A 26,734-nucleotide genomic window follows, 5' to 3' on the forward strand; every position below is an offset into this window, starting at 1 on the left:
ACCAACCTTTAAATTTTATTTATGTTCCATTCCCTTTATCTAGACAGATTAAATTCTCCTTTCCTAAGTTATTTTTGCCTTAGTTCAGACTGCAGCATAATTCAACATGTTCTAGACAATCACATGGAAACAATGGCCCTACTAACTTCCAGTTCCCAGATGATTTTTATTCAGACTATTTAACACCAACAGAAACTTTTTTTCTGAAAATTTAGGAAGAGTTTTCTCAAACTATCTTCCCTCAGGAACCAGTATGTGAATCACTCATAATGACATGCTATGAAAATTCTATGAATTATGGGTTCTTAAGAAGTCCCTTGCTTAGTCCCAAAGAAATGGTCTTTCCAGCATGCAAACCTATAATACATATTTTCTTGACTAATCTGTCAATATGCATGTTGAACTCTCACAGAAGTAAATACTGTAATTGGCAGAATTACTAGGGTGAAAACACATTATCACCTAATTCAAAGACTTATATTTAAATTGATTAAAATTAGGCAATCAAAAGTAAAGGAAAAGAAAATGGAAATACAGATTAACTTTAAAAATTATTTCTTAAAATAGACAATTTTTAAAAATTCTTCAAAACTGGCTTAATTTTATAGAGCAAACATTACCTCTAATGGTTTGATTTGATGACTTAATGAGATGTTCACTCCTAATTCAGCTGGATTCATTTATGGATATTGATAGGACCCTCCTATATATGAATATATATAAAACACAATAGCTCACACATAGCTATTGACCTTATATTTTGATCATAGGCTAGATTCCTTGAGAGGCTTATTGTGATAAACTTCATTGCTCATTGTATCTAAAATTCCTGCAGAAATTATAACAAAGCCCTGTTGTTGTATTCTATTAGTCATCAAAAACCTAGTTAAGAGACTCTTGATAAGTAACTGTCTTAAAGGAAGGAATTAGGTTACTTTTTAAAATGTAGCATATTTTAGTTTTGAACCATGAACACATAAATTATATGTTCACAGAAATTTAACCATACTTCACATTCTTTTCACCTTTTTAAAATAATCACAAAAGATTGATTATGGATATAAAATAGGCTGTTCTAAAACAACAAAAAGAAAATAAACTTTAACAACGTTGATAGTAGACATGGCTATAGATCTGGATTTTTAAAACACTTAAACACTCCAGGCACTAGTATCCAGACTCCTACTGGGTTATGGCTCATTGGCGTATTTACCTCTACTAATTATATTTGGTATATCATTATGCTTTGCAAATTAGTATCTTTTTCTGGTTGATATTGCCACATTTGATCTATCATTGCAGTGGTAATACTCTTGCTATATTAAGTGTTCTTTATCAGACTCAGTCTCAATCAATCTGACACTGGAACAAATTAAATCTTCCATTCCTTTCACATACTTAGTATAAATGAAACCCATATTTACCAGGCTATATGCTGTCCTTTTAAGGATTTCTCTATTCTCTATCATAATAGTTTGCTGATTTGTTACTTCTGCAGTCTTTCATCTCCCACAAGTATCTTTTTTTTCCCACCAATACTAGGAATTGACCCTAGGGCATTGTACATGCCAGGCAAATATTCTATCACTAAGATATCCACAGGCCTTTTTATTTTACTATGAGACAGGATCTCACTAATGTTGTCCAGGCTGGCCTGGAAACTTCAATCCTCCTGTCTCCACCTCTCAAGTTGCTAGGATTCCAGGCATAAGATCCCAGCAGGGTCTTACTTATAATATGCTTCTAATTTTGCTTATCTTCCAGTTATTGGCTTTGATGTTTTGAATATGCTGATGAAATGTCGTGCCTACCATAATAAGATCAAAGACACCTGCTTTAAGAGAATTAACTTCCAGTAGAACATCACGTTGAGCAGGAGAGAAATCTTCCATTTTAGAGCCTCTTCTGAAGTTTAGAGTAGTCACTGGCTTTCAGAGGTACTTTCTTACTCCTTGATGTCTAGACCACTATTGCAAATATATTAGAGTTCCTCTGCAAATAAGCACAGATGGTAATGCTCTGTAAAGGTTAGTTAGTCGTAGACCAAGGGACCTCCTGATCATTGTTGGGATAGGTTACAGTCCTCTGAAAATCAACAGCTTGAAACAGTTGAACTGAGTGTAGCATACACCCTCAGCATAGCAGTGTGGTTTTTAACCAGTGGCACAGAACACTTATGACAGTTGGCAGAGAGGCAGACCCTTGACTATTCTAAAAGAATTTAGTAGAATGGTTAGTAAATCTACACTTAAATCTTGTTTAAAATGTGTTCTTATTCTCAATAGTAAAAGCCTCTATTTTTTCATCTTTAAATGAGATCCTTTTCAAATTAGGACAGTGTGGTACCTCATCTGATAGGCTAGACTCCCTATTAATTAATCCACTTGAGAGTTTGAGTCCAGATTTTAAAGCTCAAAGATTACAGACAACTGAATGCTTCATGTCAGCACTGCTGTGGTAATTACAGGATCTGTGGAGCACAAGGATCACAACTTGTATCACTAATTCTCAAGAAAACTGGTTAACACTGATTTAGTTTGCTTATCATTAGCTAAGTTTATATCTTATACCACCAAATTTCTTTTCTGAAAAAGTCACTACATTGAAAAAGTTTCACTATTCCAATTAGTATAACTTCTCTGACCAACTTTTGGAGTAAGAGTGGCTAACAGAATATGTGAGTTTTTTTTTTTTAAACTACCATATCATATGTTGTTCAAGCTTTTCATTTACTATGGTATTAACTGTGCCCACAATATATCACCAATATCTTCTCCCACTATAAAATGCATATTTACACAAGTTATTTGCCATATGAAAGTTTTATTTTTTTATAAATGGAATAATTCTTTTTCGAACTTGAGTTCCCCGTTCTGCTTCGTTACCATCCCAAGGCTCTTTTTTTAAATTAATATATTATTAGTACTTAAAAATCTTGAAATCTACTCTTTTTATGTTCATTTGTGAAAGGACATTATGTCTCAAGCTCTCTAGTTTTCCTTGACTTAAAGGGATTCCTAGGCAAACAACTTCTTAAAATGAGGATGAGTAGACATTTATTTCTTTAAAAGTCTGACCTGCTTCTTGTTTTCAAAAGATCTTACTTTGCTTATGGAGTACATGTTTTTAAGAAGGTTGAATAACTGTGCAAGTAGTGTCTCTAAATAGAAATTCTAATAAATCTTAAGATGCTACAGTACACTGACCCAGGACACAATTTGATCCCTAAAGCCTTCTCCAATCTAATACTTGGGGAAAACAACAAACAAAAGGCCTCAGTATTAGTAGAAAACTTAGTTCTTCAAAGCAGGTGAAGGTCTTGTTTATTCCTTCCAGAAAGCAGAGGAGAATGGGTTTGCTGATTATAAATGACAGTTACTCTTGTATACCACATAACTGCGATAAGGCTTTACTTCTTTTAGGGGCCTGAATCCAGAAGATAGTGAAATCCAAAGGACTGTAACAAAAAGGAAAGCTTGGATTTTGACGCAAAGAATCACATCAGTCCTTGACTGAGGATTCTTAGTTGTTAAAAACGCTTCCTTTTAGTAGTGGCTAACCTTTCATTATCTGTAACAACACATCAAGTAAGCAACAGTACAAAGGATGCATGTGATTTCGAAATGCCACAACTGAGCCAACTGCAGTTGCCCTCGGACCTTGTAGGAAGGAGTAACCAAAAAAAAAAAAAAAAAAAAAAAAAAAAAAAAAAATATATATATATATATATATATATATATATATATATATATATATATATATATATATATGGAGCATAGGGCTTTATTGGCATCAAAAGAAACAGTCCCCGCGTTGGACTGGGTAGTTCCGTGAAGATAAGTTTCTCCTCCCCCACCCCGCCCCCTTGAAAGTGCCTCTGGCGACAACAATTCTTCCGGAACATGCCTAGGGCCGTGGCATTGGCTGTTGAGTCACTGGGTACAGCGGTCATGCGACATAAATATTATTTGATGACGGACATCCTAGGAGCGCAGGTGCCAAGGTAAACCTTTGGCAAATATGACTGTGGTTGTGACTTAGATCCAGAGGAAAGCAGGGTTGAGACTTGAAACGCGACTGCAACCTACAGAGACAGTATTTTAAGTTTGAGGCAAACTTCAAGCCTCACATGTGACACTCCTAGCTGGTTTTAATGAGAAACAGGGTTGTCTCGTGATTCCTTGTAATTGCGTGATTGGAATCTTCCCTTGCCGGGTCCCTACACTTCACCAAGCTTCCAGCATCCTCCAAGTTTCTCCCCTTCCCTTTCCCTCCCCCGCGAAGAGGATGCTCAGATTCCAGCATTTCGCCATTCATCAACCGGTTCACACCGGTGGCGGCCGCCGTGAGGTGACGTCCACGGAGGGGGCGTGCTCTCGCCCCCGCTCGTCAGCTCAAGGCCCAGGATCCCGGGCCGCGATTGGTGGCAGGGGGTGCGCACGTAGCTCCGGCTATAAAACGGAGGGCTTGTGACGCAAGGGCGCCTCGGCTCGCGTATTGGCTCCTGTGGCTGCGGGCCGGCTAGGCGACGCGCTCTCCTCGGAGCCGCTCACTGCATGGTAGCCTGGTGCGCCCGCCGCCGCCTGCATCGCCACCGCCACCGCCGCCGCCGCCCCGCGACGACCACCGCCACCCCCTGCCCTGCAGCCGCCGCCACCGCCGCCGCTTGTATCGCCGCCGCCTCGGGACCGGCTGTATGATTAGGCCACAATCTTCAATGAGTAAACATATTCCTGTGAGTAGTCGTCGCGCCGCCGCCTCCGGGACTGGGAATCAGCGAGCGTCCCCCCCATCCCGCCTTTGCCTTTGTTCAGGGCCCTGACTTAGCTTCCCGCGGTCCCAGGTTGTGGCTGGGTTGGTCCCGAGTGAGCTAGCGGGTTACGATCCCGTGATCGGCCGGTAACGACCGGCTACTGGGAAACCAACGCCGGGCCCGTGGGGCTGCTGTATGGCGGTTGGCCGCCTGAAGCATCGACTTCCACGTCCCCGCCGAGCGCCGGGCTGTTGGGACCTTGCGGCCTCACCAGCGCGGCGGGCGGAGGCAGTTTCGACTGCCGCAGCGGGACGGGCGGGGTGGCACAAAAGCCGTTTTGTGACCGCCGCCCCTGCCCTCGGCCCTGGGGCCTGGCGCGCCGGGTTCAGGCTCAGTGGGTTCCGTGGCTCCCGAGGTCCCTTTGTTAAGCTTAAGGAGAGTGGCCGCACTCTAGCGGGAGACGTGGCCCGGGGTGGGGCGAGGGCTGCGCTTGTCACTGCGGAGCCGGATACGGGGAGGGCGCGGTGGCGGCGGGGTCGCCACCAGATCCGGGCCGGAGTGGGATAGGCGGGGCGGCCCAGCGCGGCTGGTAACGGTCTCTGCCCAGAGTTGTCGGAGCTCGGGGTCTGGCGCGGGACAGGAGCGTGGGGCAGCCACCCCCATGCTGCGAGGCCGGGACTAGAGCCTCAGACAAAATGGCCTCGGCGCCCGCGCCTTCAGTCAGGCGCGGCGCGAACCCGTGATTGCGGCGCGGAGAAGGGGCGAGGCGAGCGGGCGGGCCCGGGCGCGCACCGCCGCGTGCGTCGAGTGGCGGCCATCAGGGGCATTCCGGGAGCTTCCCTGGTTCCCGGGCCCGGCTCAGTTAGGTGAGGACACCGGCGCCCCGCCCCGCCCTGCCTTCTCCGGTCTCCACCTGGTAATTCGAGCTGTTCCGGATTTAACGTCCCACCCTCAGGCCCTGGATAATTGGAACAAGTCGAGTCTTGCCCTTTCTCTGGGCCACTCGTCAAGATAAATGACCTGGGTCTGAGCACTTTGGAAAGTGCCAGGGCTACTGAAGCGAAGGCGCCCCGGGCTGGGCACCAGCACGCATTTTTCCTGCCAATCTTGAAAGGGCCCTGGATGGCGCCTTTTAATCGGATACTACTTAGAATTGTTCTTGAAGTCCTTGCTTGTAATGTGTGGGTGACTCCTTTTGGCTTGTGGCAACAGTAGCCAACCAGAGCCAGAATTCTAAAGTTTATATTCTGTCGACGGAACTCGATACAATTCCAAGAGTATTAAGTTTTTATACTGCAGTTGGAATCCTCGATCGGCTTGAGATCCAGATTCGTGAGAGTGCTTCCTGTTATTCTCTTTATGTGTGTTTTGTTTGATGCTAGTTAATCAGTTGAAAACCCGAAAAGTAGATTCAAAAATAAGTGGCATTTTATACACTCTTTATTAGGTGTGATACCTGAAACCATAGTCTTTTGGCAAAGCGGTTGGTTCTATAGATTGACTTGATTCTGCAATCTGACTTAAGCTTCTCTACAAAAACTGCTCTCTTCTCCCTCATGTATATTAGATTGAATGCAACTGAAATGTGGAAGATATCCCTTTGTGTTTCTGAACCGACTATCATGGATAGGTTTTTTTGGTTTGTTTGTTTGTTTTCCCTGTGAGGAGGAAATTGAGAATAGGGGGATGTCTTGGGCTGAATAGAAAGATGACTGTGGTCACCCTGCTTTAATTGAAGTGTCCCCCCAGCCACTGGGTGGCTCCACAGTAAGAATAACCAGTACAGGAAATGAATTCTATATTGTTTTTCCCCACTTTCTTTGAAACTTCTTAAAAGCTTTACAGAGGTCTTTAATTCATTGTGTATTATCTGAAAAGTGCCAGAATGCTCCTATTATATCTAATTATTTAGGACTTAAGGTGAAATTAGATTACTACAGTCTGTGTTCATTGTAATGGTGATGTCTTCCTTGGTAATTTAAACAATTTTTTCTTAACCCAGCTGGCAAATAGGTGAAGTAACCTCCAAAGACTTATTAGAACAGTCTTGGACTAGGCATGGTGATACACACCTGTGATCTCAGGGGCTCTGGAACCTGAGGCAGGAGGATGGCAAATTCAAGGGTAGTTTGAGCAAATTAGCAAGATCCTAAAGGGCTGGGGTAATCTAGCGTAGAGGTAGAGCATCCCTGGGTTACCAAACAAAACTTTGGGAATTTTTAATAAACATGACTCCTTATGCTAAATCCTTTGTTTTACAGAAAAATAAACTAGTTCTTTAACTTTTTCTTTTTTGTGATCACCTGAATTCTTTGAAATTTAGCTGTAGTAAATTAGCACGGGCTCTATTTAAAGGTATAACTGAGTATGGAAGTAGACACTTCCATTTAATTTTAAGCCTTTTAAATATTTCAATTTAAGCATGGAAAGATAATTTGAGCCATTTTTGTTACTGTTACAAGGTTTTGTTGAGGTAAATTACTCTTTAATACATTTTGTTTGGGTCAGTGGCTCTCATTTAGAGCTCTTGTTAGCTTGTTATTAACATTTTCCTTATTCCATTCTTTACTTAATAAACTAACATTAACATTATGTACATATTCTGAAAATATCCTGTTGAGTATTCATTTGATTTTGATACTGGTATAAACCTGATTTAAAAGAGAACTTGCGTGAAAAATAAACATTATCTTGCTTTGAGACCTACGGAAAAACTCTAAGGTCCTTTCTACTACTCCCACTGGTACCTACCTCTTTTGTCTCTGAATTAGATTTGAGGTTTAGGCCAGCTAAGGGAATTTTTGGTTTTAAAATACAAGAAAGTATTAACATTATGAATAGTTTATAAATACAAAAGGGAAACATTTTGATACTTCACAATTAACTTCCCAAGAATTATTTTCCTACAGTCTGACATATTGTTGACATAATGGAAATGAGAAGTCCATGAGGTTAAGATAAAATGAGATAATGTGTGTGGAAAAACTTTGAAAACAAGTCCCCTTTCTCTTAAGAAAAGGATATATTGATTAGAGGAATAGATAAGTTTTATTTATAAGAGCCAGTTAATTTTATTCTAGACAGAGTAATGTGAGCTGTGTGTGAACTATCTCTGATTTTATTTTTACTTCAGTGTATTTTGAAACTTAAAGAGGAAGAAATGATAGCACAAAAGGAAAATATAGGTGTGACTTCAGATTTTTTTCACATTTAAGAACTAAATCTTCAAGGGCAATTATTGAGAAATAATTACATAAAGAAGTTTTTATTTATGTAGAATGGTCCATACAATTGACATCTCCACCTCACCCCTTTCAAAAATATCTTACTAGGGCTGGGGTTGTGGCTCTGTGGTAGAGTGCTCATCTCACATGTATGAGGCACTGGTTTTGATCCTCAGCACCACATAAAAATAAAATAAATGTATTGTGTACATCTACAACTAAAAAAAATATTTTAAAAAAAATGTCTTATAAAATCTTTAGTTGGACAAATCAATATAAGAAGTTGTACATATAGGTCATAAGAATTAAAACAGTCAAATATTGAGGAATAATTAACAGAAGAATATATATAAAGAAATTTTGCCAAGTATAACTAATGATTTCAAGGAATCTTTGTAATAAGTAATTTCATTCTAAAGGGTTTATGAGTGCTTGTTTTAGGCTTATTGGTTTACATTTGATTCAATTAAAAGTTAAAAAGATACCTTTGGCTCTAATTTGAAAAGATAGCTGTACACTTAAATGCTATAAAAGTGTAACATGTTTCTTCTGAATTGGAAAATAACTTTTTCTTTCTTTCTTTCCTTTTCTTTTAAACAGCAGTTCTGTGGTGTTCTTGGTCACACATTTATGGAGTTTCTGAAGGGCAGTGGAGATTACTGCCAGGCACAGCACGACCTCTATGCAGACAAGTGAACTGTAGAAATTCATTACTACTCCACCAAGAAGCCCCCATAAGAGTGGTTAACCTGGACACAGACGTATTGAATTGAAAATCCACCGAGCATTTTACAAGAGTTCTGACCTGGATGGGGTAAACCTCAGTGCACTTCCTTTCTATTGCCTCAGTATTACTGGATTGAAGAATTGCTGCTTCTTGTTAGGAGGTTCATTTCATTTCCCATTACTCCCAACTTCATACTCAAAGCACTGAGAATATCAAGTGGAGTATATTGAAGTAGACTTCAGTTACTTTGCATCATTTCTGTATTCAATTTTTTAAATTCTTTCATAACCCTATCGAGTGTTTTTTAACTAAATTAACATGGCTCGAATGAACCGCCCTGCTCCTGTGGAAGTCACATACAAGAACATGAGATTTCTTATTACACACAATCCAACCAATGCAACCTTAAACAAATTTATAGAGGTAAGATTTAATACATTATGATGTCTTAAATTGATTGTAGCTTAATAGTGGGATTTTTGTGTACTGTTTTTTAAGATGAGATGGCATACCTATGGTTCCAGTTCCCAGAAATGAAGTATCATTAGTTTGGGATAAATTGCTATAAAAATTTTGAGAAAGAATATACTTAATTTAGAACTCATAAATGAATAGTTCTTCAGGTTCGCCTATGTGTAGATAAACCCGGCACAAATGGTATACACCTGTAATTCCAGTGATTTGGGAGATTGAGGCAAGAGGATCACAAGTTTGAGGCCAGCCTGGGCAACTTAGTGAGACTGTCTCAATAGTAAAAATAAAAAGGACTAAGGATGTAGCTCAGTGATAAACACCCCTACATTCAATTCATTGTACTGCAAAAAAGAAAAAAACTATAACAATGTAGTCCTCACTTTTCTTGTGAGTAATTTTATAGGGGAAGGCTGCTATGTTTGGATTTTTTTTTTTTTTCATATGTCCTCTTAGCCTCATGCTATAACCATATAGGTTGTCTTGGGCCCCACTTGATGCTTAGAAGCTACTGATTCTGCTGCTTTCTGATGGCAGTTTTGTGGTCAATCCTGTTTAATACCTGTCTCAGCATCAGATTGTTTTTACTAGGAAGGAAGGAATATAATGCTGGGTAATTTATCTGGACATACACATTTTGTTTCATAGATATCTATAGGTGTACAAAAACAGCAAATAGGCCACTCAGATCATAGGAAAATACCACTTACATGTTTTTGTAATGTTAGGAGAATTATAATGAGTAGTAATGTATTTTAAAAGCTGTTGTATTAAATGATAAGGGTATTTTAAAAAACTATTCTCAGGATTTAAGAGTTTTTGCATATACTTGTAAGACTGATTTAGTTCCATGTTAAACATAGATAGGAGGTTCTACTGTTCTCTTCATGATGTTCTGTTAACCAGCATTCTCAGTGATCAGAAATTATCAAAATGGCAAATGATGAGTAACAGTAATACAGTTATGAAGATCTCATTAGGATTTTTTTTAATGTATATTTTATCCAGGAACTTAAGAAGTATGGTGTTACCACAATAGTAAGAGTATGTGAAGCAACCTATGACACTACTCTTGTAGAGAAAGAAGGCATCCATGTTCTTGTAAGTATTAATAGTTCCTGTGTGTTTAAGATAATGTGCTACAAGTTTTATTCAGATAAACCACAGACCTCAAGAAGCCTAATTTTAAAAGTTTTGTAAGATTTTATGCAATAAAAATTTCAAATATAAAGGTGAAATCTAAGCAAAGGTATGAAGTAACTAAAAAATTTTTATAGGGCTGGGGATGTGGTTCAAGAGGTAGCGCGCTCGCCTGGCATACATGCGGCCCGGGTTCGATCCTCAGCACCACATACAAACAAAGATGCTGTGTCCACCGATAACTAAAAAAAAAAATAAAAAATTTTATAATGATTCAACATTTAGTTACATTTCATTGACAATGGGAGTTAATAAAACATGTGATTAACCTTTAAGATCTAATATATTTAAACATTCTTTTGACTTAGGATTGGCCTTTTGATGATGGTGCACCACCGTCCAACCAAATTGTCGATGACTGGTTAAGTCTTGTAAAAATTAAGTTTCGTGAAGAACCTGGTTGTTGTATTGCTGTTCATTGTGTTGCAGGCCTTGGGAGGTAAGAGCAATTCTTCATTTGGTTCCAGAGAAACATCTATATTGATATATAAAAACACTGGTATTTGCCGGGTATAGTGGGGCACACCTAAAATCTCATTGCTTGAGACTGAGACAGAAGGATCACAAGTTGAAGGCCAGCTTGGGCAATTGTTTTTTGTATTTTTGGGGAGAGAGGGTACTGGGAATTTAATTTAGGGCTCTCAAACACATCACCAGCCCTATTTTATATTTTATTTAGAGACAGGGTCTCTAAATAAGTTGCTTAGTGCCTCTCCAAGTTGTGGAGACTGGCTTTGAACTCACCATCCTCTTGTCTCATCCTCCTGAACCGCTGGGATTACAGACGTGGCACCATGCCCAGCTCAGTTTTTTTTTTTTTTTAAATCATGAAGTCAACATGTAACATATAGGTATAACTTAAATATGATGATGGATAATTATACTTCAGGACTTGATTTTGAAATTTTGACTGATTAAAATTCTTAACCTTTCTAGAGCTCCAGTGCTTGTTGCCCTGGCATTGATTGAAGGCGGAATGAAATATGAAGATGCAGTACAATTCATAAGACAGTAAGTTGTGAAATCTCTCTTTATTTCCTTGTTGAAGGTGTCAGTAAGTTTTAAATGTATTATAAATTGCCCTTGTGATTTTTATCTTTTTTTTAAGATAATAATATCCCCTTCTTTATAGTCCATGCAGATGCTCATACTACTAAGATTCTAATCCAGCAGCATCATTTGAATTATTATTTTGCTTTAAATTACTGATTGAATATGCTATTGTTGATACATATTTTATTGAAGTATAATTAGATATAGTTAAGAATACATGAGTCTCAACAGCTCAGTTGACAATAGCTAAATAAAATAACGATCTGAAGCAATCTCTATCACTGTAAAATTAGTTTGTCCTTTCCTTCCAGAAAGCGGCGTGGAGCCTTTAACAGCAAGCAACTTTTGTATTTGGAGAAGTATCGTCCTAAAATGCGGCTGCGCTTCAAAGACTCCAATGGTCATAGAAACAACTGTTGCATTCAATAAAACTCGGGCGCCTGATGCTATTGCCTTGGAAGTGGAACTTAAGACGGGACCTAATTTGTCATATATCAGCCAACATGTTGGCGTGGTGAATAAGTCTGATGAAGCTTCCATAGGAGTATTGGAGAGCAGTTTTACCAGGCCACAAGCTTGACAGAATTTCAACCTCTATGTTTGGGTTATGATCAACCTGTTTGGACACTTAGCAAAAGATTCTTGCTGTTCACAATTTAAAATGTGCTTATCATTTGTACCAGTTGACCTTTCCTGAAATCATGCAGTATTGAGTTAATGTCTTTAAATCTATTTCCATGCCAGAATCTTACATAAGAAATTTAGAAAGATTAGGTGCCAAAATACCCAGCACAATACTTGTATATTTTTAGTATCATACAAAACCAAAATTCCAGGAACTAAGAACACTCTAGACCTTATGTGATTTATTCCTTCAGTCATTTCAAACATTGTAGGCCCTATATGATTATTTGCCTGCTCTTTTTATGTTTACATCTCCCACATTCAAACCAGTATACATCAGGTTTGCTTTTACCTATTGGGATTTTTTGTTTGTTTTTTTTCCTTTTACCAAGTCTTACAGCAATTATTTTTATTTAATATCTTTCTATAAGTCTTTATTTTTGCTGTTATGGGAAACCTCCATTTTGAAAACCTAAGTTTTTACAGAAGCACATGTCTTTAAGTCTCCAGACAAAAAAAAAAGCCTTACAGTTAATTTAATGTTTGCACTCTGAGGTGCAACTTAACAGGGAGGGCCTGAAAAAAAGAATGGGAGGGGGCTATTAAATATTTTTAGTAAAATGTTGCCTTTGTCTCGTGCAGAACCTGTAGAATATATGCTCTTTAATTTAGTAAATATTTTTTTAAAAGGTAGAGATGCTCTGTTATTGTAGGTAAAACAATTCTTAATCATAAAGTTTCTGAAATTCTTGTATTTTTTTTCATAATTATCAGAAGTTGTTTACCAACTTTTTGTTTGAAGTGTGATTTTTTTTTTTTCTTTTATTCCCAACCTCTTGCAAAAAAAGAAAAAAGTGGGTTTCTGCTGATGAATTGAGCAGACATCTAATATTTTATATGCCTTTTGAGCTGTGTAACTTAATATTTGGATACTTGATAATTTTGTTTTATTATGTAATTGATAAAATGGTGATGTGTATTAATGTTAGTTCAACCATATATTTATACTGTCTGGGAATGTGTGGTTATAGTTCTGTGGGAGAAATAATTTGTCAGTGTTCACCAGCTTGTAAAAACTTAGTGCGAGAGCTTAAACATCTAAATAAATAATGAAATGCATTTATCATCACTGAGATTGTTTTGCTTAAAGTTAAAAATTTGTAGTAAACAATGAATTGCACTTCACTTAATACCATTTGTAACATGTGTCCACATTTTTTTTTTTAACAAATGAAGGAGTAAATGAAATCAGTATTTTGGTAATCTCTGAATTGTTCTAAGGTCCTGAACACTGTTTAATACTAAACACTTTTCATTACAAACTCTTTAAGGGTCTAGATAATTTTGAACCAGTTTATGTATTGTGTACTGAGAAGAAACCATGTATAGTAGAGAAAGGCCTTGATTTAAAGTTCACTTCTAATTATTAGTGGTTTTGTGCAGCTTACCTTCCAAGATTCAGTTTTTCTTTTTTGCAAATACATACCTTTATATAAAGATTTTGGAAATTAACTTGAACCCAAGTATTTGGCACATGAGCGCTTAATAAATGTTAAATTTTTTTTCAGTAATCTGAAATACTTCACACACTTAAAGGGACAGATGTCCTTGTCTTTATAAATGCAAACAACTCCATTTGAGTAAAAAGGTTATATTACACTGTGTTTTCAAGAATTGTTTGTCTTCATGCCAGTCTAACACTTAATATGGATATATCCATTTTTTAAATTAGCAAGGGCCAAGGAATAACAGGCCTCTCTAGGCCCTGCTCCTTCAAATCTTACATCATCTATGAGTGGGGCAAGTTATTTTACCTGAGCTATTTTGTATACTGTTTTTAAAAAATACAGCATATTCTAGATGAAAAGATAATTTTTGTGTAGTCTATTACTGAATAATATGTTATCACCACATAGCCCCATCAAACTTCATTTTGGGGAGAAAAAAGTGCCATCATGATTAATGAAAAAAATCTGTTAAGTTTGAAAAGTTGAATTAATTTGCAGTGTTGATTGTATATATTTGGTGCTAAAAATCACTTTATAAACATCTGTACAGTATCAAATATTTTGTATCTTGTAAATATGGCTAGTTATAGGAATACCTGTAATACATCCTAACCAATCCCTTATGTCTAATGAGATTTTAAGGAATTGTGAGTTGGTCTTGAATGCAGGAAGTTTACCAGATGGTATTCTAAAATTTGGTCACTTGGGTTTGGATATCTTTAGTGGGATGATATATATATAGTGACTAGTTGCCTAGGCTTGTCTATTGGAACCATGTTGACTATAGGAAATGTGATTGCTAAATGATAATGAGAAACTGCAATCTCCTTTTAGTGAGAGGAAAACCTGGAAATTGGGTGCCACTGTTCATTTTGCAGTGTTCTGCAACCTTCATTTGTTTTCTCAGTGCCCACTTAGGGCAATGCTCTCCTATTCCTACACCTTAACAGCCTCCCATCCTGGTATGTGATCACAGCTGATCACATTCCCCTTCAAAATGATGCTGTGGTTCCCAAAATCTCAATCTCTGGGGATCTGTTTTTCAGTGTCATTCATTTGACAAAAAGCCTACTGTTTGCCAGGTATTTAAGAGTATTGCAGAGAACATAAAAGATGGTGTCAGCCAATTCTGATCACCAAATTCTGATCGAAATTAGAGAATGCTTTCTGTTGAGTTTCAGGAAATGTAATTTGGTGAGAATACTTCAAATGGAAGTAGCAATATACGTGGCAATGATTTCTTTTTTTTACATGTAATCAAATTCTTAGATGTTTTAAAAAGTACATGAAGTATAGTAGTATCTGCCATACATGTTTATACCCCACATTCTTGATTCCTTGAATTAATGTTTGTATTTATGTGCTTTCTTACACCTGAATTGAAATTAAAGACTGGTTTAAAAGTGTCTGACACAATGTTTCCGCATTACCTTTTGGGATAACCAGCCTTATGGAGAATCTTAAAAGAAAAAGAATAGAAAATTATATTAACCTTCAATGAACTAAGCCAGTTAACATGCATTTGGAGAGAAATGAAAAAACTGACCATAATTCTGTAATTTGATAAATAATACCAGTTAATTGGTATAGTTATAACTACCATTTATTAAGAATCTTACTGCTGGATAATTTTTGTAATCTGAGATCCTTCCAATAACATGTTCTATAATAGTTGTACCAATTTTATACACAAAGGATGACCCTCCAGTTAGGTGACTAGCTAATAAGATATAGAACTCAGGAATTCAACCCTGTGTTCAAATCGGTCCACTGAACCACACAATCTAATATGAATATGTGCCTATCTTGTGTAAGCAATTGTTAAAAGCTTTTGAGTTCTTGAACTCAACTATTAAAATCACTCATTTTCATTAAAGACAAAATTTCTTCCTAAAGACTATATAAACCCTCTTGTAATTTTTTCCACCCAAACCCCCTTTCTTTTTGCAGAGAAACTTGAAATTTAAGTAAGAATAAATTGTAACAACTCTGCAGTCTCAGTAACAATATTTTTGACATGTAAAATATTTATCTCCCTTTTAAATTTCATATCTGTCATAGGAGCCCAAACTGATGGGACATCTAAACAGTGCTGGTTAAGATGGAAGGCAAAAAGGGTTTTGGGATGTCTCATGGTGACTGAACAGAACTGGTCACACAGCCACCCAGCAAAGGAAACTTTACTAAGGGGAAAGCCAGAAGTACATAGCATTAATTGCTACTACATCAGCATTTGTTAAGAGTACATCCACAGCAACACTTCATAACAAATGAAATATCAAGTACAAGGGGATGAAATTTCCAAGCACCAAAATGGGTATGAAATTCAGGCACTAAAACATACTATACATAATTATATACTATAATTATATATGTAATTTTTTATATATAATATATAATTTTTTATCATAAGAACTTATTTAATCTTACTTTAGATATGATTTTAGCCAACTTGGGTAATTTTGATTACCTATCAGAACAGAGGTGGTAAAAAAATGGCAGAGCACAGGGGAAAAAAAGCATATGGGTAGCAAGCAGACACTTAACAGCCTGATACTGAGGACTAAATTATGAAAATTCAAAAAGCACATCCATTTGGAACAAGTCGATTCTATGACTAAATCCTTAGGCTTATATACAATAAAACAATTATAACAATTACCCATAGTCATCAAGAACATTAATTATTGTTTTTACAGTAAGGAATTTTATAATCCAGTATTTTCAAGGAATGTTCTTAAATGCCAATTTTTTTTTCTGTAGAGTCCTTAACATTCTAATGAGAATTTTAAATTCAAGAAAACAATATGGTATTTAACCATTGTGTAAATCAACATCCCCCCCCAAAAGAAATGATGCACTGTCAGTGAGTAGTTGAGCAGTTAACAAGGGAAGTTATGTTACCGTTATCAACTCCCAGCTTAAAAGGGGGTAGAGGGGAAAACTGACCAGAACTGCAGCGAAGTGTTAAATGAGAGGATGGCCTAAAAGATACTGTGAACTTAGAAGACAAACCAACTAGTAGCAATCCAGTACTAAGAAATAAACCTATCCTCATTTCACTGTCCACTTTGATGTCTTGTTTTGGTCTCCCTTCTCTTCTGCATCTGCCCCTTTAGCCAAATCTAATAGGAAGAGGGCAAAGGAGCCAGCAGTGTATACTGATAGCCTTTTGGATGCAGAGCAGAAAATACTCAAGTGGGAAACAAAATAATCATGTACCATAATCAGATCTTCCTCACAGATGATTAAGGAAGGACTAATGTTCTGCAGAATGCCCTGGGAAACGTTGACATTAAGATATCCAAACTGGGCTAGGGCTGTAGCTCAGTGGTAAAGCACTTGCATCACACATGTGAGACACTGGGTTCAGTCCTCAGCACCACATAAAAAGTGTGTCCATTTACAACTAAAAAAAATTTTTTACGTATATCCAAACTGACACATCTGCACACTTTTTAAATATAGTTTAATGCATTAAAATAGCAAACCTAAGGACCAGTGCAGAATATAGAACGTTAAAAATATGTACTTGTACACAGGACAACTCAGAAAAGTGTATAGTGAATGAATGTATTCTGTAATAAAAATGCTACAAACACCATTTAGTTAAGACATTTCCTTGTTTAAAAAAAAAAAAAGTCCATGGGGGTAGAAAAGATGGTGGAATGAGATGGACATCATTACCCTAAGCACACGAATGAAGACACAGATGGTGTGAATATACTTTGTATACAACCAGAGATATGAAAAAATATGCTCTATATATGTAATATGAATGGTAATGCATTCTGCTGTCTTATATAACAGAATAAAAAAATAAATGCCAATGGAGTAAAAAGGGGAAAAAAAGGTTCAAGTGTTAGCATTGTCTAGAAAAATTTAACAGGTTTATTTACAAGTATAAGTTGAACTGCTGAAATTTGTTCATTGAAACATTCTGACTTGCATTAGTGAATTAGTATAAATTCACACAGTTGAAAATGAAAAAAAAAATGATTTCTGTTTCCTTTTCTTCCACTTGCAATAATATATTTACGTAGCCTCAAGGGGAGGTGGGAAATATCTAACATTCAGACATTCAGAACTAACAGAAGAGGGGAAAAAATGAGAATGAAATGTTTACCATCATATTGAATTCTTAAGCATGTTCACATACGCGGCATGATAGTTGGATGTCTTGTCATAATTGTTACACGTTTGGCATGGACAGCACACGTTCAATCTTCTGCAGAGCACCAATAGCTGCGCTGCAGAAGAGCAAATCTGTTTTGAAGTCCTGAGTAATTTTTCGCACCAGACGCTGGAATTTGCCAATCAAAAGTCCAGTGGCGGTCTCTTCACCACTCCAGTAGAGGGCGCACTCTCTAGCGGCTCTTTAGCTGGTTGCTTCCAGGCGCTTTACTGCAGATCGACTTGAGGACAGTCGCCTCTGTGAAGTGGTGGTAGAAGACCATACTTACCCGCCATCTTAGGCTGGAGCTCCACAAGCTAGAGAGACTGCTGCGTTGAAGAGCAACAACCTGCATACCTTTTTTGAAACAATGTAATGGAAGCATCTACATTAATAGAAAAGCATTTCATTTCAATTTAATGGATCAAGTGTTGATTTTAGTTTCCAACAAAATTGTTGATTAAAAAAAACCAATGTCTCTTTCACTTTAGACTTGTGCACCGTGGTCACAGAGTTGGTCTCTTTTGCAAAAATATTCCAGGGCTTTAATTTTTTTTTTTTTTTCTAATGGTCCTTCTTCATATTATTATTCAGGAAATTTTGTCTTGGAGTATTATGTTATGGAATCCATTTAATTTTTTGAACTTTTAAATCCTCAATTGGTACTAACATTATGAATTGAGCAGTTCTCAAACATCTCTTTCACTGACTTCATAAAATCCTGTAACAAATTCCCGTTTCACGTTAGTATTGTATTGTTGACTGTACTGATTGGCAAGAAAATGGCAAATAAGTTTGGTTGTACTAAGGCATTATTACAGTTATTTGGTGAGAAATGATTTATATAATCACTTTATAAGTACTTTCACTAGTGCAAGTACTAGTGCTTCATTAAAACAGGTACTCAAATAATGACTATAAAAATAAAAAGAGACACTATCCTGGAAGAAAGAGACAGAAATCAGTTGGGTCAAATAGAATTTGGATATGTGGCTCACAATTCCTTTTATTCAGGTATCTATGCTCAGAGACCTGCTCACACTTAGAAGTTCATCAGTAATGTTGAGAAAATGATCCAACAGTGCTTGACCAAGGAAGAATCCAGCCTGAGGGAAATAACTCATCATTTGGTTTCTGTAATTCTCTAACACGATAATACCTGCAACTTGGCTTGCCCCTAGTTTCAACATATTTACTACCTGTTTCCTTTGCAAGGAATAGATTTAGAGAAAGCAAAAGTATTTGCCTAATTGAATGCAATCAAAACAAAATTTCATGTGCTAAGAAAACAGCCCTATGAAATCCTTTGTTTTATTTTTACTGGTCAGAATTTTGTAAAAAAAAAAAAAATTATCATGCAGGCTAGGATTTATTAGGCTCGTACTAAATGTCAAATTTGATTGTCAAATGCTTTTTGTTTTCTCCAATTCAATACACAAATATCTAGGACTGAGGACTCTTTAGGAAACACTAGGGAGTCTCCATGGTTTGTTGGCAGGGCTAGGAGCAAGAAGAGAGGCAAAGTTTCAGCCTTGAGTGAGGTATTCAGTTTTTCAATTAGCTTAGAATCAGGAAATCATGAATTAATTGAATAGATGTCATTGCATGAACGTTATATCCTATGTGTTGGGCACTGAATACAAAGTAGTGAGGATACACTTTTATACTGTTGAGGGGATTATAAATGAGTATCACCAGTATGAAAATCAGTATGGAGGTTCCTCAAAATACTAGGAATAGAATCACCATATGACCTAGGTATACCACTCTTTGATACTTACCCTAAAAAATTAAAGTCACTGTTGGGGCAGGCCCAAAATAGCTGTAGTTAGGCTTCCTCAGTGAGACTTCCAGCAGGCTATGCTATGTTTTTAGGGTGTAGCCAGGGCTGAGAACTGTCTATCTTATGGTTAGTCAAGGCCAGAAACACTGTGATTCAGCACATAGAGTCAAGATCATAAACACTAACTTGTGAACATGCAACCCCCCACACACATTTTATGTAACCTGTTGGCATTGTGCCTTCTTTGTTTGGCCTGCATTATAAAAGGGGCCTAAGAAAATGGGCAGAGGGAGGGACTAAAATGGAACTGGCTGGGGGCTGAAGCTGGGGGCTAAAGCTGGGAGCTAACTAATGGCTGTGGCCACCACTAAATAAAGCATATAACTATCCTAACTACATCTTGGATGTCTTCCACCTGCCAAACCCCAAATCTGTTTCCTGGGTCAGAACCCCCACACAACAGTCACTATAATATAGTAAGACACATATACCCATGTTTGGAGCTGAGGCTGTAGCTCAATGGTAGAGTGCTTGCCTCACAGGTGTGAGGCCCTGGGTTTGATCCTCAGCACCACATAAAAATAAATAATAAATAATAATATTTTTTTAAAAAAAAAAAACTTTAAAAAAACCCCATATACCCATGTTTTATAGCAGCACAGTTCACAATAGCCATACTATGGTGTCCATCAACAGATGAATGGATAAGGAAAATGCGGTATATATCACAAAGGAGTTTTATGAAGCCATAAAGAAAAATGAAATTACATTATTTGCAGGATAATGGAACTTGAGAAAATTATGTTAAGCAAAATAAGCTAAACTCAGAAGTTTAACCATTGTATGTTTTCTTTCATAAAAGGAAGCTAGAGCAGAAGAAGGAAAAGAAAGTTGGGGGAGATCAGTAGAGTAGAGGAAAAGGACTATGGGGAAGGGAGAGAAGGAGGAAAAGGAGAAGTACAGGGGAATGATACTGGCCAAATTATATTGTTATATTGTGTGCATGCATGAATATGGAACAACAAATCTCACCATTATTCAACTATATTGCACCAATAAAATTTTGGAAAAAAATAATAATAAAATGAAAAATAAAATAAAACACTCCTGCTAAAATGTACATGTATTTAAATAATTTTTATAGATAGTTACCACTTGAATGACATTAAAACAGGTTCAAAGAAAGCAAATACTTAGACATTAATTAAATGATTGTGTAATTATGCTTGATAAATATGGTGTGAATGAAAATAAACACAGCTAATACTGCTCAGGGGTGCATCATCCCATAAGTGCATCTCAAACTACAAGAACTTGATGGGATGAACTTCCAAGTATAGGGCATTAGCACTGAGTTGTTTGAGCAGTTACATATATACATCAGATTCTTCTTGTAGAGGGTCTAGAATTTGCCAACAATTTCTACTTGGAAAATAATTCTGCCCACTAATTCTACTTTGTCCTAATAGATTGAGAAAGGCTATTCTGATTAGGGTCTAACAGCCCTGACAACACAATTAATTAAGGCGTCTTTTCTTTTTTTTTTTTTTTTTCAATGAAAATTTTGGTTTTTTGACTATACAATTTAGACAAATCTAGGACTAGAAACTTTTGATTTGTTGATTATACACAATGTCATCAATTCTAAGCTTTTTTGACATGTTGGTTAAAAATATTGCTTACAAATTCATCTCAATTTAAAATTAAAAAGTTCTTGGTAATTAGTTGAAATTCATTTCCGTACTCACTTTTGATGCAACTTGATGCTCAGTACTTTGCTTTGAAAAGTTAAAGAGAAACAACTTGCTTTGCTCCTACTGCGGATTCACTTTTAAGAACTATTCATGTGAGGCTGGGGTGTTGGCTCGGTGGTATAGCACTTGCCTAGCATGTGTGAGACACTGGGTTTGATCCTCAACACCACATAAAAATAAATAAATAAAGTTATCGTGTCCATCTACAACTAAAAAATATTTAGTAAAAGAATGCAACTTAAAGAGAGAGAGAGAGAGAGAGAGAGAGAGAGAGAGAGAGAGAGAGAGAACTATTAATGTCCCCATAGTGTAGGACACAGTTAACAGAGATCTAGCAATTGTACCTTATTCCTTTAAAATTTGGTCTTCACAGCACAGTAATCTTTATTATGCTACTTTTTCAGCTTTTTATGATTCTATTTTAAATACACAGAAATATATTCCAAAACCCATAAGAAATTAACTTATTTTTCTAGTTTGTCCAACACATTACTTTTCATCTCTTTAATAGCTTTTCAAATGTGTGATATCTGTCTCTTAAATACAGATTTTTAGAAGTAAACATTAATTTGGGAAATTTTAAGACATGTTGAGACCAGAGGAGTCCAAATATTTATTCTGTTCTTCCCTTGTTCACTAAAATGGTGACTCTCAAACTTTAGTTCGCATCAAAATCACTGCAGGTCTTGTTAAAGCACAGATTGTTGGGAACTATCTCCAGATTTTCTGAGTTAGAAGTACTGGGGCAGGGACAGGAGTGGCTTGAAAATTTGCATTCCTAACAAATTCTTAAGTGCTGCTGCTGAAACTAGAAAAATTGCTTAATGTCATGTATCCAACATATTCCATCACTCTTCAAATTACCTTGATTTTCACATAAAACATTTTTAAGATTCTTCAATTTAGTATTCAAATAAGTTTCATACATTGCAAATGGTATATTTCTTTTAATTTATACATAAGTACTCTTTCAATTAGTTCTTTGTTTTTCTTCTCAATTTATTAGTTAGTTAAAGAAATTGTGTTATTTGCCCTGTAGAATAGAATGTTCCACATCCTGGATTTTGCTAATTGTGTTCACATTTAATATGATCCTCTGTCTTTCATATTTTCTGTGCAATGGTAGCAACAGAGACTTATTCAGATTAAGATTGTTGTCTTTTGTTTTGTAAGATTATATCATATATGAGCCTTTTATTAGGAAACTAAGTCTCAGTAGCTCTCTTCTTGTGACATTAACAGCAATGGATGATTATTTCCTAGATATTTTATTAGGAATTGAAAGTGGTAATATTCTGGGCTGGGGATGTGGCTCAAGCGGTAGTGTGCTTGACTGGCATGTGTGCGGCCCGGGTTCCGGGGTTCGATCCTCAGCACCACATACAAAGATGTTGTGTCCGCTGAAAACTGAAAAATAAATATTAAAAAAAATTCTCTCTCTCTCTCTCTCTTTAAAAAAAAAGAAGAAAGTGATAATATTTTAACTCTATCATACCTTCTTTATTTATTAGCTCAATCAACTTTTTTTTTTTTTTTTTTGTATCAGAGATTGAACTCAGGGGGACTCAACCACTGAGCCACATCCCCAGCCCTATTTTGTACTTTATTTAGAGACATGGTCTCATGGAGTTGTTTAGTGCCTCCCTGTTGCTGAGACTGGCTTTGAACTCATGATCCTCCTGCCTCAGCCTCCTGAACAGCTGGGATTATAGGTGTGTGCCACCATGCCTGGCTCAATTTTTTTTAATATTTTTTTAGATGTTGATGAACCTTTATTTTATTCATTTATTTATATGTGGTGCTGAAAATCAAACCCAGTGCCTCATACACGCAGGGCAAGCATTCTACCACTGAACCATAACCCCAGCCCTGAATCAAGTTTTTAAAGAGAAACTTCCTGGGCCTTATGGTGTAGCTCAGCCAATTTTTAATTAACAAATAATAACTGTATATGTTTATGTGACACAATATTCTACTTTGATATATCTATATATTATGGAATGATTAAATAGAATTAATTAACATACCCATCACCTTATATTATATATTATATTATTATATTATATATCTATATCCCTTTTATTCTGGTGCAGACATTTAAAATCTGTTTTCATAGCCATTTTGAAGTGTACATTAACTATAGTCATTATACTGTGCAACAGATCTCAAAAACATTTCAACTGAAACTTTATGCCTTTGGCCAACATCTTCATATCCCACCTTCATAATTAATTACACTACTTATGTAAATGGTCACATAATTAATTAAAACAAGGTAATTATTATGAGCTTCACAAGGAAACAGTTATTTCTTGAGCCTTGCACCATATAGTTTGGTAGTTCATTCAGAAAGACTTAGGACAAAATGGATGGAACAGGAGACTATCACGAATTAAGTGAAAGTTCATGAAATAAGTTAATCCAAAAACTTTTTCTCTCTCTGATATATGGATGCTAACACACAATAAGGGAGGAGAGAGAGAAGAATAGAAGTTTATTAGATTAGATAAAGGGGAATGAAGGAAAGGGAGGGAGGATAAGAATAAAAAAGACAGTAGAATGAACTGGACATAATTTTCCTATGTTTATATATGAATACACCACCAGTGATACTCCACATCATGTACAACCACAATGGGATCCTAAGTTATACTCCATGTATGTATAATATATCAAAATACACTCTACAGTCATATATATCTAAACAGAACAAATAAAATAAACAAAAAAAGAAAGGCTTAGGACAGAATACTGTCCTATTATCATTCACATAGTTATTCAAATAACTTGTATAGACTCCAATAGTCCTTGGAGATGCTATATGATACAAACTAGGTGGAAATTTTAGTCATTTCTATCTATTCTACTGATCATTCTTAGATGAGGTAATCTGGGTGAATAAAACTTGTCTTTCTCTCAGCCATTCATCTTCTTCCTTGTACAGAACCCAGATTTTATCAGGCAATGTGTGAAATTCCTTCAGAGAATGAACCCTGTTTGATCAAAGCAGTGATTCTCAATCCTGACTACACATTATAATCTCTGTGAGAGAATTGTACAAACACTAATGCAAAGGCACTTCCCCAGAACAATTAAATTAGGATTTCTTCAAGTGGAATGCAGGTAAAAATATGTTTTTAAAGCTTCCCAGGTTGTCTTGATGTGCAGACAGGAGGAAGATCCCAGGTCTAAACCAATTAATAGCAAATAACCTCATGACTCTAATCTGAATGATGAGACATAAGGGGGATTCTTTTAGAGGCTTCTGGTAAAAATTTTCCTCCCTGTAGTAAGAGAAGAATGTAAGGAGAAATGCTTTTTTTATGCCAGTGCCCTTGCTTCCTGCCAGGAGCAGTGTCAAGTGAGTAGGCAAAGTCTGGTTGTGGTATAGCTAGGAAAAACTTGCGAATGCAATAAAGAGGGTACAACACAAAGACTGAAGGTTTCCAAAGATATCAGGAAAAAAAAACAAATTCACTGTAAATATATTGAAAATAAAGTATTTACTACAGGAATTAGACCTTATACAATGTAAGCAAAAGTGAATGTCTACAAGGAAGACACAATGGATTAGAAAAACAGGCATTTATCAGTCAACCTAAAGTACTGGTGTAGATAGAATTACATCTGGCAGGGAAATCTAAGAAAATCTAAGTATGACCAGTTGCCAAAGTGGGACTGCAAAGGGTGTACTCATGAAGGGGTCTCTTGAAATCTTCACCTCTGGGGAAATGGTTGTCTTCTGGTAACCATAATTCCTGTAGTCTGCAGCTGAGTCAGGGACTGCTATTGATGAGTGGACCAGCAGGTGGCAAGAGAGGCAAAACACAGAATGGAAAGGGAAAGAGCAAATGGAGACTCCTGAATCACTGCCTTTATTGGTTACTTGGTCTCATAACATCATCCTCCTGAGTGTAATGGCTTCAGTCTCATTTGCTTTCCAAATCCTATGCAAATTCCTCTTTAATCCAAGTCTAACCTGGAACCTTATAGGAAAGAGGATTCTGGGAAACGTAGTTTCCTTTACCTTTCCTTGTGCTGTTAAATCAAACTATATATTCACAAAACCATGTGTGGAATATATTATTTCGATTGAAGAGATTGAACAATGAATGTTGCTTTATAAATGAAACATTCATTTAAAATATTCTGAAGCCTCTTTGTACTGTTAATGATATAAGTTACAGAATACCAGAAGAATGATAACAACAAAAAGGACCTACTCATAATCTCAATAATCAAAATTTATAGGCCAGTAAGAATGATAAGCTCCTTATGGAGGAAACATGGGGAATAATGGAAAAGTACCTTAGGAAAAGAACAGATAAAGTAAGCAAAGTAAAGAGAAGGAAATATTTATTCTAAAATTAAAAATCAGGAATGACTTAATAAGACAAGCAATTTTTTTTTTTTTTTTTTTTTTTTGTAATGGGAGCCATTAGAAGAGACTCCTTTATTCTCTGGGACCGACATGAGCCAATAGCTACTAACAGTTATATTTTAACCTTGATAAAAGAAATTATGGGAATGGTATAGGGACCAATAAGTATAGTAGGAGGAAACAAACCAAGCATTAGTGACAGAACAATAAGAGGAATAAAAGTCTATTCTTTTTATTTTATTGGTTGTTCAAAACATTACAAAGCTCTTGACATATCATATTTCATACATTTGATTCAAGCAGATTATGAACTCCCATTTTTACCCCATATACAGATTGCAGAATCACATTGGTTACACATCCACGTTTTTACATATTGCCATACTAGTGACTGTTGTATTCTGCTATCTTTCCTATCCTCTACTATCCCCCCTCCCCTCCCCTCCCATCTTCTCTCTCTACCCCATTTACTGTAATTCATTTCTCTCCCTTAATTTTTATCCCTTTCCCCTCACATCCTCTTATATGTAATTTTGTATAACAATGACAGTCTCCTTCCATTTCCATGCAATTTCCCTTCTCTCTCCCTTTCCCTCCCACCTATCGTCCCTGTTTAATGTTAATCTTTTTCTCATGCTCTTCCTCCCTGCTCTGTTTTTAGTTGCTCTCCTTATATCAAAGAAGACATTTGGCGTTTGTTTTTTAGGGATTGGCTAGCTTCACTTAGCATAATCTGCTCTACTGCCATCCATTTCCCTGCAAATTCCATGATTTTGTCATTTTTAGTGCTGAGTAATACTCCATTGTGTATAAATGCCACATTTTTTTTATTCATTCATCTATTGAAGGGCATCTAGGTTGGTTCCACAGTCTAGCTATTGTGAATTGTGCTGCGATGAACATCGATGTAGCAGTATCCCTATAGTACGCTCTTTTAAGGTCTTCAGGGAATAGTCCGAGAAGGGCAATAGCTGGGCCAAATGGTGGTTCCATTCCCAGCTTTCCCAGGAATCTCCATACTGCTTTCCAAATTGGCTGCACCAATTTGCAGTCCCACCAGCAATGTACAAGTGTGCCCTTTT

The 26,734-nt window shown here is 36.7% G+C and overlaps 2 protein-coding genes across 3 annotated transcripts; both read left to right on the top strand.

Moving 5' to 3' along the window:
* The first annotated feature begins 4,616 nt into the window (after nucleotides 1-4,616).
* LOC131423750 (uncharacterized) lies at nucleotides 4,617-8,886 on the top strand. Its single transcript, XM_058575209.1, has 2 exons — nucleotides 4,617-4,735; nucleotides 8,578-8,886. Exons 1-2 carry the CDS (start codon nucleotides 4,697-4,699, stop codon nucleotides 8,671-8,673), a joined length of 135 nt encoding a protein of 44 aa, XP_058431192.1. The 5' UTR covers nucleotides 4,617-4,696; the 3' UTR covers nucleotides 8,674-8,886.
* Nucleotides 8,887-8,989: 103 nt separating this feature from the next.
* Nucleotides 8,990-13,181, top strand: Ptp4a1 (protein tyrosine phosphatase 4A1). Of its 2 annotated transcripts, none has more exons than XM_046432595.2 (5): nucleotides 8,990-9,127; nucleotides 10,184-10,276; nucleotides 10,684-10,814; nucleotides 11,312-11,386; nucleotides 11,744-13,181. In XM_046432595.2, exons 1-5 carry the CDS (start codon nucleotides 9,023-9,025, stop codon nucleotides 12,006-12,008), a joined length of 669 nt encoding a protein of 222 aa, XP_046288551.1. In that variant the 5' UTR covers nucleotides 8,990-9,022; the 3' UTR covers nucleotides 12,009-13,181. The 2 variants fall into 2 exon arrangements, with proteins under 2 accessions (XP_046288551.1, XP_046288550.1); XM_046432594.2 differs by having other exon boundaries at nucleotides 11,740-12,006.
* Nucleotides 13,182-26,734: the final 13,553 nt, after the last annotated feature.

The sequence above is a fragment of the Marmota monax genome, unplaced genomic scaffold (genome assembly GCF_021218885.2).
Source record: "Marmota monax isolate L192 unplaced genomic scaffold, Marmota_monax_Labrador192_F-V1.1 WCK01_AAM20220418_F8-fsc00116, whole genome shotgun sequence".
In the NCBI taxonomy this organism is placed as follows: Eukaryota; Metazoa; Chordata; class Mammalia; order Rodentia; family Sciuridae; genus Marmota; species Marmota monax.

Excerpts from the sequence above, each read along its gene's own strand:
- LOC131423750 (XM_058575209.1), top strand. The coding sequence starts at position 4,697 with ATGATTAGGCCACAATCTTCAATGAGTAAACATATTCCT. Across the intron at positions 4,736-8,577 it reads CAATGAGTAAACATATTCCT|CAGTTCTGTGGTGTTCTTGG; the intron begins GTGAGTAGTCGT and ends TCTTTTAAACAG.
- Ptp4a1 (XM_046432595.2), top strand. The coding sequence starts at position 9,023 with ATGGCTCGAATGAACCGCCCTGCTCCTGTGGAAGTCACATACAAGAAC. Across the intron at positions 9,128-10,183 it reads CCTTAAACAAATTTATAGAG|GAACTTAAGAAGTATGGTGT; the intron begins GTAAGATTTAAT and ends TATTTTATCCAG. Across the intron at positions 10,277-10,683 it reads AAGAAGGCATCCATGTTCTT|GATTGGCCTTTTGATGATGG; the intron begins GTAAGTATTAAT and ends CTTTTGACTTAG.